Source organism: Nasonia vitripennis, chromosome 1, assembly GCF_009193385.2.
Source record: "Nasonia vitripennis strain AsymCx chromosome 1, Nvit_psr_1.1, whole genome shotgun sequence".
NCBI lineage: Eukaryota > Metazoa > Arthropoda > Insecta > Hymenoptera > Pteromalidae > Nasonia > Nasonia vitripennis.
This window is the reverse complement of record NC_045757.1, coordinates 23,876,670-23,889,600: the sequence shown is the minus strand read 5'-3', so window position 1 is coordinate 23,889,600 and position 12,931 is coordinate 23,876,670. Positions and strand designations below refer to the sequence as shown.

General features: G+C 32.6%; 2 protein-coding genes across 4 annotated transcripts; one reads left to right on the top strand and one right to left on the bottom strand.

Moving 5' to 3' along the window:
• Positions 1 to 512: 512 nt before the first annotated feature.
• LOC107981308 lies at positions 513 to 5,318 on the bottom strand. 2 transcript variants are annotated; one of them, XM_031921012.2, is made up of 4 exons: positions 5,048 to 5,318; positions 4,891 to 4,986; positions 2,541 to 2,852; positions 513 to 2,109 (listed from the first exon to the last, which is right to left on the bottom strand). In XM_031921012.2, exon 4 carries the CDS (start codon positions 2,052 to 2,054, stop codon positions 921 to 923), a length of 1,134 nt encoding a protein of 377 aa, XP_031776872.1. In that variant the 5' UTR covers positions 2,055 to 2,109; positions 2,541 to 2,852; positions 4,891 to 4,986; positions 5,048 to 5,318; the 3' UTR covers positions 513 to 920. The 2 variants fall into 2 exon arrangements, with proteins under 2 accessions (XP_031776872.1, XP_016842237.1); XM_016986748.2 differs by having other exon boundaries at positions 1,262 to 2,109.
• A 155-nt stretch (positions 5,319 to 5,473) lies between these two features.
• LOC100679447 (serine/arginine repetitive matrix protein 1-like) lies at positions 5,474 to 10,391 on the top strand. 2 transcript variants are annotated; one of them, XM_032597700.1, is made up of 8 exons: positions 5,481 to 5,603; positions 5,699 to 5,957; positions 6,718 to 6,875; positions 8,381 to 8,482; positions 8,548 to 9,334; positions 9,525 to 9,661; positions 9,734 to 9,948; positions 10,031 to 10,391. In XM_032597700.1, the coding sequence occupies exons 4-8, from the start codon at positions 8,435 to 8,437 to the stop codon at positions 10,050 to 10,052; spliced, it is 1,209 nt and encodes a 402-aa protein (XP_032453591.1). In that variant the 5' UTR covers positions 5,481 to 5,603; positions 5,699 to 5,957; positions 6,718 to 6,875; positions 8,381 to 8,434; the 3' UTR covers positions 10,053 to 10,391. The 2 variants fall into 2 exon arrangements, with proteins under 2 accessions (XP_008218015.1, XP_032453591.1); XM_008219793.4 differs by having other exon boundaries at positions 5,474 to 5,603; positions 8,381 to 9,334.
• The last annotated feature ends 2,540 nt before the right edge of the window (positions 10,392 to 12,931 follow it).

Below are 12,931 nucleotides of genomic sequence, written 5' to 3'. Positions count from 1 at the left end.
ATAAGGTCATCAGTTCCTTTTAAAATACGCACCAGCCCATTCTGGTCGTGTTAACCAAATAAGCAGTGAAAGATTTTTGCAGATAGGCACTTGACGCAATACGCACCAGCCCTTTATGAGCGTATAAACCAAATAAGCATTGAAAGATTTTAGCAGGTAGTCGCATAACGGTGTTATTATAATCCTAGCGTAGAGTATGAGGCCGGGCCGGTCAGCGCTGTTCAATTCATCCCTACTGATAAAACTCACTTGAGAATCAAGTGAGATCTCAAGTGATTCTCAAGTGATTCTCAAGTGATTCTCAAGTGACTCTCAAGTGATTCTCAAGTTGAATTGTGCATAAAAATAAATAGAAAAATATATTATATTTTTTTAATTATTATTAATACCGATACTTTGCATAGTATGCATTACAGAGAGGGAATACAGGATATAGGAATACTGCAGAAATAATAAAATTAAACTTAAATGTTTTTAAATTTATTTATTACAAAATATGTATAAAACGGTTTTCTTAATCGACAATAAAAAATTAATTAAAGCTTTCATTAATGTGCTCGTAAAAGCTTGCAATTCTTTAAAATGCTTGTATACTTAATAATGAAGTAGATTAGGTAGAGGGCAAATATACATGATTCCAAGTATTTGCATGAAAATACAAATAGTCTCGATCTCATTGGTTTCAACAATTGTAGATTCTGTGCTGATATGTTCTATTACTCTAAGATTATTGTAATGCTTGCTGAATCGATGTCTTGTTGTAACAACATTGCAGACAGTGAATTCTTGATTTTTTTCGTCATCTGCAATAAAACTATCAATTTGTATAAATCTTTTCTCCTTTAACTGTGCAAATTAATTATTTGATCTTTTTTTCTTTCTAATAGATGATTCGTATAAACATCCATTTTTTACCATTTTCAAAAATGGTTTGCAGAATGTTCAGACAGCTGTAATTTTTCTAATATATCATTTGGTACTCGATTACCCAGACCAAAATATGTGATATCCCTTATTTTACAAGTATTTTGCACTTTTGAACCAAGAAAATCATCACAGTACATTTTTACCAAAACATCCGCATGTGGATATACATATTCTTGTACAACAGAAATAAAATGATTGATATTGATAAATCTTACGATTTGTAGTGTAACTCCTTTTGAACATTGTATTGCCTTAAACAAATTTTGGTTTGCGGATTCAAAAGAGAAGGTTGACTGACACCACAATGGTCCCCAATTCAATACGGTTTTAGATATATGTAGTAACTGGTGGACATTAAACGTCATTGATTTTATTCCAAAATATTCTTGAGACTTAGCTACAAATTCGTGCAACATTTGATCGGCTCGATCCAATTCTCTTATATGAATACTACTTTGTAACAGTATATTCAAGCTTTTAACAAATAGAAGCCAATGAAAAAGATGATTTCTGCTTAGGTGATCTGCTAAAAGCGGTACACTATAAAATAGAACATAATGTTCCCATTCACGTGCTTTCCAATCCTTTCTGATACTTATTGGTCGGCTTAAACGTGAAATTTGATGAGGCGCAGTAATTTTATTAATTTTTTCATCAAGTTCTTCAATGTCATCTTTACTCATTGATTGCAAGTGATATTCTGTAAACTGACTTGCAACACCTTCTAAACAACAATGAAGGTAATCAACAGTAAAACCTAATATAATATTAAATTTTGGAAAATTTATAAGAGGTGATGGGTATTTAATACCATTAATAGGATTATCAGGAGTTGCATGTAACATATCATTAACGGTTTTTTCATGATCTCGATCATTCACATAATATGTTAATAAAGGATACCGCATACTACCTTCAGCCCATTCTCCCGGATGCAGGCACCAACTGCATCCGTATTTACCATTAAACTGTTTAATGCCCTGAACAGGAGCTCTAGCTACAGAATCTACACAGCATGTGAGGACGTGCAGTTTTAAGACCTTGTTTTTATTTTTTACATTACATGAAATTCCTTCACTAGTTAATTTATTAATTACGTCCACAAACGTTGATAAGAACACGCTCATATCAGGTTTTTTCTTATTAAACCATAGTCCACATGTGATTAACTTATTAATTCGGTCTTGTTCAGGTAATTCGTTTAACATAATGTACAATGGCCAAATCGAATATTGCGAACTTTTGAATTTTGGAGCTCCATCCGTATTAAAAACAGCACTTACGTAACTATGCTTATCTTCTGGCAGTAGTGAATTAACGAATGACCGGTACTCCTTACCATCGTATACATCTTCTATATATTCAGGCTTTGAGACTCTTGTGTTGACTACATAATCGTAATGATTTTCATAAAAATGAATCAAATCTCTTATTTGTGTAGATGGATCAATAATAACAAAATAACTTGTGTTACTCGGATTATCTAAATCTAATTCTGCTTGACATATATTACATTGTTTAACGGACGTTATTTCGCCATATTTACCTATATATGCTGAACAATTGTGGCATACGGCATGAAATTCGGCAAATTCTTTTGGGTTTAACAATTTATCTACAGAATATCGCGATTCAGGCATGACTGGCGATTCAAAAATAACATTAAACAACTTGAAAAGATTAGTCATGCCTAAGAATGATAACTTATTCACAACACAAAATTTAAGTATCATTAAAAATAATTCGCCTTTTTTAACCTTAATAGGACTCGTAATATATTGAAAAAAATCTACATTTTGAATCATTTCTTCCAAATTTTTAGGGATATTGCATGATTGTTGAAGACATTCGTTCTCATCTTCTAGTAATAAGCTGCGAAGGTGATTGGTTAAATCTAGTTCATTTGATTCTGTCGAAGTGCGATTCTGAAAAAAATAATTAATTTCTTCATGTTATACAATAATTGATTTTGTATATATATATATATATATATATATGTATATATATATATATATATATATATATATATACATATATATAATTATTAATCATATTTTTAAATTTAATTATTAATCACGCGATGATTACGAGAGAAATCGGTCGAAAATCTCACGTGATTTGAACGTGATAATCACGTAATTTTTCTTAGATAGGGTCTAGTTCGCATTTTGTGACCCATCTGCCTATACTGAAAAAATTACGTAATTAAACACGTGACTAGTTTCGTGATTAACTGCATGATTAATACTATGATTAGTTACGTGATTGGTTGTGTAATTAATCACGTGATTACTCACGTGACTAACAGCGTGATCAATTTTTCAATTATATAATCACACGTAATTAACCACGTGATAATTCACGAAATTTATTGATCGATGATATCACTTAATTTATCGCGTGATTGATCACGTGATAATTCATGTGTATAATTACGTCATTTTTTTCAATAGGGCGCTTGTTTGTGCCGTAATTTTTTTTTTCAGTAAGATATTTCACAATTTGTTTAAACAATATTTAATCAATTGCATCGGATTTAATTTGTTAATATCTGATCAAAATTCCGGATAAAAATCGATCACATGCTGGATTAATTTATTTGTATTGAACGGATGTGCCTGCGTCATTTATTACATAATCAATCACATTTTGAAACAAATATATATATATATATATATACATATATACATACATATACACACACACACACACACACAGTTTTCAAAACATTTTAATGAAATACCAAATGTAATAATTTAAAATTTTTTTTTCAATTAATAAATGAATTTGGGAAATTTTAATATATAAATATATTATTTTCAAATTGAGTAAATGTCTAATAAAATAAGTGTCTCATTGTGCGAAATAAAATTAAAACGAAATAAAATAATAAAGTATTGAATTTTATGAGTAGCCTATTTACTTATTTAGCAACTTTGTGTGTTAAGTGCAAATTCACACATTCAACAAATTCTCAGTCTCAATTAAAAAATCCTTGGCAAAAAAAGAATCTTTAATGCATATGTTCGCACTAGTATTTAAATTTACTCTCATTAAAAAAAAAATTGTTTTATGATTTTAGGAGTTGTATAATTATGGACACCGTACAAACTCTACACAAAAATAACCCTACACACTACACGAAATAACTCTATACACATATTTGCTACACGAAAAACACAGATATTTACTACACCTAAAACTGTACACGCATTTTTGATTATTTGACTACACCGTAAAACTCTACACAATCGTATAACCTATTGTTGCAACAATAGATAACAATAGCTTATACGATTGTGTAGAGTTTTACGGTGTAGTCAAATAATCAAAAATGCGTGTAGAGTTTTACGGTGTGGTAAATATCTGTGTAGAGTTTTATCGTGTAGCAAATATGTGTGTAGAGTTATTTTGTGTAGGGTGTAGGGTTATTTTTGTGTAGAGTTTGTACGGTGTCTAATTATGCTTACTAATTTTTTTTACCTGTGTTCTTCAGACAAAGCAATTTATCGAGACTACTTGACAATAAATTATTAATGAAGGTTTTTGAGCTTAGGGGTTACTGTTTATGCTATTATACATGGTTTTCGTTTAAGAAAAATCTCTCAATTTATAATGTGTTAATAAAATTGAAATAATTGCTACAGTCGTATTAATCCATAATAATAATGTCAAATTTAAGGTGATAGCTGTACTATTTTTTAATCATTTTTAATAGAAAAGAAAGTATATATTAAATGTCTATAAACAATGAGTTAAACATTTCTTTGAGGTTACAAAGCCTAGTCAAAGGTAACACTTGGTCCAAAACTGGGTGATAAAAAATTGTGCAGTAAATATTACATTAACAATTTCTACGGTTTAACAAGAAACAAATTTATCACAATAATTCTGCTTTCCGCTTACATGAATGAAAACTAACTTATACATAAAATAAATATTTTCTTTTTATACTATACTAACCGTAACTTTATTACTGTTTTCTGCACATAAAATATCTTGATTTGTGACAAGATTTTCCAACACATTTCCATCGTCTGAGCTATGATGACTTGATACCTATCAACAAAGCATTCATTGAATAACATAATATAATTATCAATGCATTTGTGCATTTTACCTCCTCAAAATTTAAGTTTTCTTTAATGACAGCTTTGTATCTTTCAGCTGTTCTTTTTGTAATTGCTTCATCTCCGACATCTATATTTTTTTTGTATCTTTTCATTTCACAGATATAAGTAAAAAATCTTTTACAATATGTGTTGTTACAATAACTGCTTTCATTCGAGTAATAATAAACTTGTTTTCACTTATTACAATATTTGATATTATTTAAAAATAATTGTAAATATATTTATGTTAGGTTATTACAACAGCGTTACTTTTGTTGTGTTACTTTTATGCACATACAATCCTGATGTACATACCTATAGAAGCTATATATATTGTTCCTATTCTATTACTATAGGATGGAACAAGGAACAATGGAACAAATCGTTATAATACGGAAAATAGATTACTCATTTCTATGTTATCTGGGTTGAACACTGTGATCTGGATGCTAGCTAATGTTCTATTAAATCGCAATAAGTAAATCTAAGCGATTAATTGTTCCAAAAAAAATAACTTCCAGTGAGTCTAATGAAAGTTTATTTGAAAGTCAAGAATTGAAACCGGTAAGTTTATGTATTTTGTATTGAATAATATAAATAATATAATTTGTGTACTTCTTTCTAACATCTATTATAATATTTAACCTTTCTACTTTCAGAAAACTGGAAAAATTATTAAAAATGTAGTTCAAAACGTAAACAGTCAACGAACAATTGAGAAGTATAAACAAATAACTCTCATGAATAACAGAAAACCATTATTTCTTGGTACTAGTACAAATGAATATCTAACAGAAAATAATGCAAGGAATGTTCAAATTGATTCTACAATACGCATACAAAATTCAAAGGAGACGAAAACAATGAACCTACCTGAAGTTAGAGTAGTTTTACAAGATATTTGTAAAACTAATAGAGGTTAGTAATATTTGTAATTTTTTTTATCTAGGTTATAACATTTTTTTTCGGGCACATTAAAAACGTAGTCTTTTCATAATATTAAGGGGGTTTTACCAGCTATATAATAAATTTCATACATATCAATAAGAAATTGTAATCATTCTCAATTTTAATTTTATTACTGGTAGAACCACCTAAATACATTTTAAACTAGTATACGTGTAAATTGGTGAAATATCAAATTGTTGTAAAAATGCTTGTAATATAATACTTACCCGAGTAAAAAGTCATATGGCTGGACTTACGTCACATTTAGCATTATGATTGTTAGATTACAATTATAATTTGTAGAAACAATTATGCAGCGATTGTGCCTTTTTTTATCTTTTATGATATTGAGATTATTAAAGTTGTTTTTCTTGTACGTATTCGATTTGATTATTGTGTACGCTAATCTTTGTATTCTACTGCACCTAATAAATTATAAGTAGAGCCGCAATAAAAAGTATTTTATAATTGTTTGAGAAAATATTATAGAAATGGATAAATAATCTACAAAACAAATTTTGCGGTGTTATGTAATCCACCTGAATCGTGACAAAATTATACAAATTATTGTAAGCCAGAAGTGCAGCAAGCATATAAAAATGTTTGTCAGTCGGAAGTTCGAAAAACTGGCATCCTGCTCGGACCCTGGTCCAATCGTTAGGATTATTTTTAGTCGAGCACTTGATTTATGTAATCCGTAACAAGCATTAAAAATTTTCTTTTATTTTAGATGAATTGAACCATAAAAAAATGTAACTATACGTAATATGGTTAAGTGCGTGTCATTACCTATTGCTTTTTCAACTCCCAAACGCACAGTTGAGAAATGTTCACTGTCACTGAATTTCCAGTCTCATAAACCATATGAGCGATGGACTCCACAAGCAGGTTACTTAATTAATAAATTAACATGCGTGTACGTACCCTAGTGTAAATGAATATAATGTATATAAATGAACAAAAATAAATAATTTAATACTTCGCATAATTTTTTAGTGTTTTGCATCAAATTTGAGATCAATTGAATTTCTGAATGGCAATTAGAAAAACTTATATTATTACACTCATGTATATTTATATACTTTTTCATTTCCACTAGAGAATGTCTAAAAATCGCTTCGTGCAAGTAATAAAAAAAAATTAAAAATCCATATTATTCTTTAAATTATTACTTTTTGAGGTTAGAAATTTAAACAAGCAGATATCGCACACGAAAACGTTTGAATATGTGTATACGTGCGTGGGTGTGTGTGTGTGTGTATGAGTATGTGCGCGTGAGTGCGTGCATACCCTACTAAAAAAAATCACGTGAAAAACACTTGAAAATAACGTGAAAATCACGTGAGATATTTGACGAATTTCTATCGTAGTTATCACATTAATTAATTTTCTGACCATAGTCATGTTCATTAAATAGTTCAAAAATTCGAAAATTTCGGTCAGACAATTAATTAATGTTACAAATTAACTATTATTTTAATAACAATAACTCAAGAGAATCAATTTTTTCATTTTTAATTAGGTCTTTATTTATTATTAATTATTTATTTTCTTAATTTATAAATATTATTTTAACACTCCCTACTGAAAAAAATCAGATGAAAATCAACTGATAATCAGCTGATAATCACCTGATAATTTACAAATTTTGGATGATTATCAGCTGATTATCATTAACATTTTATCTCTTATAAACGCATATTTATAACTATCAGCTTTAATAAAAATATTAAGCTGAAATCACCTGATAATCAGCTGACGTTTTGGCACGATTATCAGGTGATTATCAGGTGATTATCAGTTGATTTTCATCTGAATTTTTTCAGTAGGGCTTTTAATAATATTTTTAAATTTTTTATTATGAATCACACAATATTCACGCGATTATCACGTGATAATTACGTGAGAAATTTGTAGAAAATCTCACGTGATTTTGACGTGATGTTACGTGATTTTTTTTTATTTTCACGTGGTAAACACGTGATTTTTTTCATTAGGGTATATATATGTGCGTGTGCGCGCGCGCGTATGTGGGTATTCACGTAAATAGTCGCGTAAGTAGTTTCACGATTAGTTGCGTTGCATGAGTAGTCGCCGATTAATCTCGAGATAAATTGCTTTAATAAATAATCACGTGCGTACTAGCCCTTTTTTAAAATATTTTCTGAAGATCTTGCGTAAGTTCTTACTTAAGATTTAATATCACAGCTTGAATATGATTTTGCCTAAGATCATGCACAATATATTGCCATAAAATCTTACGTCAGATATAATATGAGGTATCACGTGATAATAAATTATTAACTTACAACAGGGTACTGAGTTTGCACGGAGCGAATATTGTTTTGATTTATATTGTCTTATACTAATGAAGTACATAAAACTATTTTCAGAGTTTACAAAATCACAAGTAAATATCCATCAGAATTCTCTGTCCTTAGAAAGAGATGATAATGTTTCCGTATCCATACCACAATTTTCACCGATTCTCAATGGTTCGCACTTATCACAATCACAAACACCACGAAGATTAAGAGATAAGTCGCCCTTTCGTTTACAGACTCTGCTAACTTCTACAGTAAATGGTCCAGGAGATCATCATTCGCCAAGTGTTGGTGTTTCAAAGATGCGTTGCAATAGATTATCGACTTTGCAAAAGATTCCGCGTTTAGATTCTCCACTACCTTCAGACAAACGCGCTTCACAATATTCGCTTTCAAATGCTTCTCTAAATTTAGATTATATTGATCAGTCAGATCACTCTGATTTAAGAATGCCTTCACGTTCACGGAGAGGTCGTTTGCCTTCTATAGCTTCAGATTCGTCATCAAGATATAAAGATATTTCAGGACCGAAAAGTCAGTCGTCTACACCATTTGTGCCTTCTAATAGGTTGTATTCGCCAGTTATGTCGTCTCCACAAGAGCCTTCTACTCCTACTAGGTCATGTTCAGAAGCAAGATCTGTAAGACGTTCGCTCTCGAACAGTCTCTCGCGTTCTGTAGCAGAATTTCGAACAGAACAAGAAACACCACCAAGACGGACAGGTCCACGTTCTGGAGCGCAAGAAGTAGTGCCTACTCGCACACCGCCGAGACGACCAGGCCCACGTTCAGTAACCCAAAAAGTAGTGCCTACTCGCACACCGCCGAGACGACCAGGCCCACGTTCACTAACCCAAGTAGTAGTGCCTACTCGCACACCGCCGAGACGACCAGGCCCACGTTCACAAACCCAAGAAGTAGTGCCTACTCGCACACCGCCGAGACGACCAGGTTCTGCTTCACCAGGAAGAGAAGATATTCAAGATAACGAAGACGAAAATGAAAATTTGGAAGTTTCTGCAGGTAATAAGGGTAGAGATTTTTTTAACTAGCTTTAACAAGCTATATTTTCTCAATGTTCACCTTTTGAGGTTAGGATTGAAAAAATACGCAAAGATCGCGTGCGAAAACAGCCAATTAGAGAACGTCTTTTTTAGAGAAGGATTGCTGATTCTACACATCATATTATTTTGTATATAACATTTATTTTCAGGAGGAGAATCTGATTCTGCCGTTCCAATGCTTGAACAGTACAAACCCAAGTTATTCAAAAAATACAATAAAGCAGGGTACGACTTGGACTCTAATATTCCTGAACAACACAAAAGATACGACATTGTTAGGAATAAGGTATGTATGAAAACGCAATACGACGAATTGTCAAGTATTTTATCTTTTCATTAAATCTTTTTTATTTTCAAGATATACCTAGGTGAAGGCAGGACAATTGGACAGAAATCATGGAGGATCATTAAATCCAAACGAAAGAATGCATTTTTAAGAGACTTAGGAACTATTTTATGGACAAAAAAAGTTATAGCTTTAAGAAGTTTAGATTTAAGTAAATTGAAAAAAAAATACCTTTGGAACAAAGCCCATTCAGCTTTATTCACCCAGAAAACTAAATTTATATTTAAGTAAGAGCTATATATAAACATACTACATGTATTACACATTTATCATTTTATACTTACCAAAATAAATATTAATTTTACGTAGGTTTGTACAGCGATTTCCTTGACACTTCTAATAGGTATAAACAATTACCGCAGGAAACCAAAGACATTCTTATAAAGGATGCGACTGAAAGCTTAAGTTTTCACTCAAGAGATGAGAGAAAACACCAAGATGAACCAAATGATTGAACCAAATAATTAAGCTTAAAAACTTGAATGTTTAGATTACATATTTCGTAACATTAAGCTTATAAATTTAGAACTGAATGATAAATTGTTATGTTAGTATTACATTACATATTACTTGTGTAAAAATTAGTTTTGAAAACTAAAAAAAAACAGTTATGTTCAAATTACATTATATGAAAAACCCGCTTTAATGAAAATAAATATTTTTCTACTTACCTTGATTTTTCCTAATGCAGTTCCTTTAATTTTATATTTATATTCCCGTTATTCTACCTAACTACGTGTTACGTCCGAATGAGCGCAACTCACCAATATACTTACGTGTGCCGAGTTCCTATCGTAATATTATTTGATTTGTATTGTAATAAAGGAAATCCCTTTTGGCTACCGCAGACGCGGTCACTGCCTTCCGGGAAAGGGAGCCGGATAACGAAATCACTTAGACGGGGTTAAGTTTTAAAGCAACTACTATAATGTATTTCACTCGTATTAGAAAAGAGAGAAAAGTACCTTTTACAATGTGTGTGTATGTTTGTTTGTGTTTGTCTGAAGATGCACGCCAGCAGGAGGTTGCAGCTGTGGATCCTTGGCGCCTGGTTCCTGCGTCGGTGGTTCAGTACGGTCAGGCTGTTGATGGGCCGTCGGCTCTCAGCTTCTCTCCTTTATGGTAAACAAGTGTAGACAGATGGGCGCCTCGATGCGTCGGCTTCCTTTTGGAGACGAGAGAGTGATGCGCTTTGACGAACGCCAACACGTGTATCTCCGTTCACTATATGGACTGTCGATTTGGGCTAAGTCCCTTTAACTTGCGCACTGTTAACTCGTATTTATAATTGTTGTTGGTCTGGCGACTGGCAGAGTAACGACTTGCTTAGTTACTGTTGGACAACTGACTCTCTACTGACTCTCCCTCTGGTTTTCCGACTGGGCTTGTACCCTTTGCTCCCGGGCTTTATATACTAGATTTTCGTATTTTTCTTCATTCCATTTTTGGAGATGCTAACATAAGATTTTCTTGTGACACTTGCTCTAATGGAAATGTGACAGGTCAATTCATAAAATCTTAGTTTTATTACTTCTAATTTTGGGGAATCGAGCTTGTAACTAGCTCTCCCGCTGCTTTCCGTTGCCTGCGCGCTCTTTGAGAGTGCGCGCGTGAGACTTTCCCGATTGTTTTAAATTAGAAAGGTCGTAACTCGCTGTTTTCTTCTTGCCGCCTGTTCTCGTGAATCTAAAATCGTCTGCCTGGATTTCTTTGTATCGCGATATATTTCATTTTTATGTGTGACATCGTTGCAGAGTGTCGCGATATTTATGAGGTTCCTCTATTAGCTTGTTTGTTTCGTATTCTGGTCTATGTCTAATTTACTCTGCCATTTTTACGGTAGTCGGCTTAGATGCGTATTGGCTGCTGGCTCTTTAGTTTTATTTTGGTAAGGCATGACCTCTTTTCTCAGCGTGTGGTTGCTGCGATGGCGACGCGTCATGAGTGTATGTGTCTGTTTTAGTGTGTACGCGTGCCATTATTTTATTTTTTATTCTGTTTTTGTGCGCGTAGTGGAATTTAGGATTCCCTTACGCCTGTAACTTTTCTATGTTTCATTACATCGCGTTTATGTGCGTAATGGAATTGTGAATTCCATTACATACGGTCTTCAGATGAAGAGTTAACACGCGTTCTTGTATCATTTACTCTTAAATTTTCACTTTTCTAAATTAGAAATTTATTTGTATAAACAACGCATGTGAAATGAGCAACTAATTTGAGAATGTTCTCGAAAAACAGTTAGATATTCTGAAAATCTACTTTGAAGATAAAATTTATTCTTATATTATATACAGATCGCGCACGGAAAGGAACAGCTAATCACGGAATAAAAATTAGGCATCCATTTTTGAAACGCAGAATTCACGATAATGAGGATTCGTAAAATACGTTTATACTCACAATTCAACTTGAGAATCACTTGAGAGTCACTTGAGAATCACTTGAGAATCACTTGAGAATCACTTGAGAATCACTTGAGATTTTGGCATGATTCTCACTTGAGAATCACTTGAGATCTCACTTGATTCTCAAGTGAGTTTTATCAGTAGGGATCAGTTCCTTTTAAAATACGCACCAGCCCTTTATGACCGTATAAACCAAATAAGCGTTGGAAGATTTTGTCAATTAGTCGCGTAACGGTGCTATTATAATCCTTGCGTAGAGTATTGGACCGGGCCGGTCAGCGCTGTTCAGTTCATCAGTTCCTTTTAAAATACGCACCAGCCCATTCTGGCAGTTTTAACCAAATAAGCATTGAAAGATTTTTGCAGATAGGCACTTGACGGCTCTGATATAATCCTTGCGTAGGGTATTAGGCCTGGCCGGTCGGTGCTAATCAGTTCATCAGTTCCTTTTAAAATACGCACCAGCCCTTTATGACCGTATAAACCAGATAAGCATTCGAAGATTTTAGCAGGTAGTCGCATAACGGTGTTATTATAATCCTAGCGTAGAGTATTAGACCGGGCTAGTCAATCGCTGATCAGGTCATCAGTTCCTTTTAAAATACGCACAAGCCCTTTATGACCGTATAAACCAGATAAGCATTGGAAGATTTTATCAGGTAGTCGCGTAACGGTGCTATTATAATCCTGGCGTAGAGGATTGCTCCAGGCCGGTCAGCGCTGATCAGGACTTCAGTTCCTTTTAAATAAGCACCAGCCCTTTATGACCGTATAAACCAAATAAGCATTGGAAGATTTTGTC

What these genes read in the sequence shown, in the direction of transcription:
- LOC100679447 (XM_008219793.4), top strand. Translation starts at nt 6,755, where the DNA reads ATGGTTAAGTGCGTGTCATTACCTATTGCTTTTTCAACTCCCAAACGC. An exon ending in AAATTTGGAAGTTTCTGCAG is followed by an intron (nt 9,335 to 9,524) that starts GTAATAAGGGTA and finishes ATTTATTTTCAG; the next exon opens with GAGGAGAATCTGATTCTGCC. An exon ending in AAAACTAAATTTATATTTAA is followed by an intron (nt 9,949 to 10,030) that starts GTAAGAGCTATA and finishes AATTTTACGTAG; the next exon opens with GTTTGTACAGCGATTTCCTT.
- LOC107981308 (XM_031921012.2), bottom strand. Translation starts at nt 2,054, where the DNA reads ATGAGCGTGTTCTTATCAACGTTTGTGGACGTAATTAATAAATTAACT.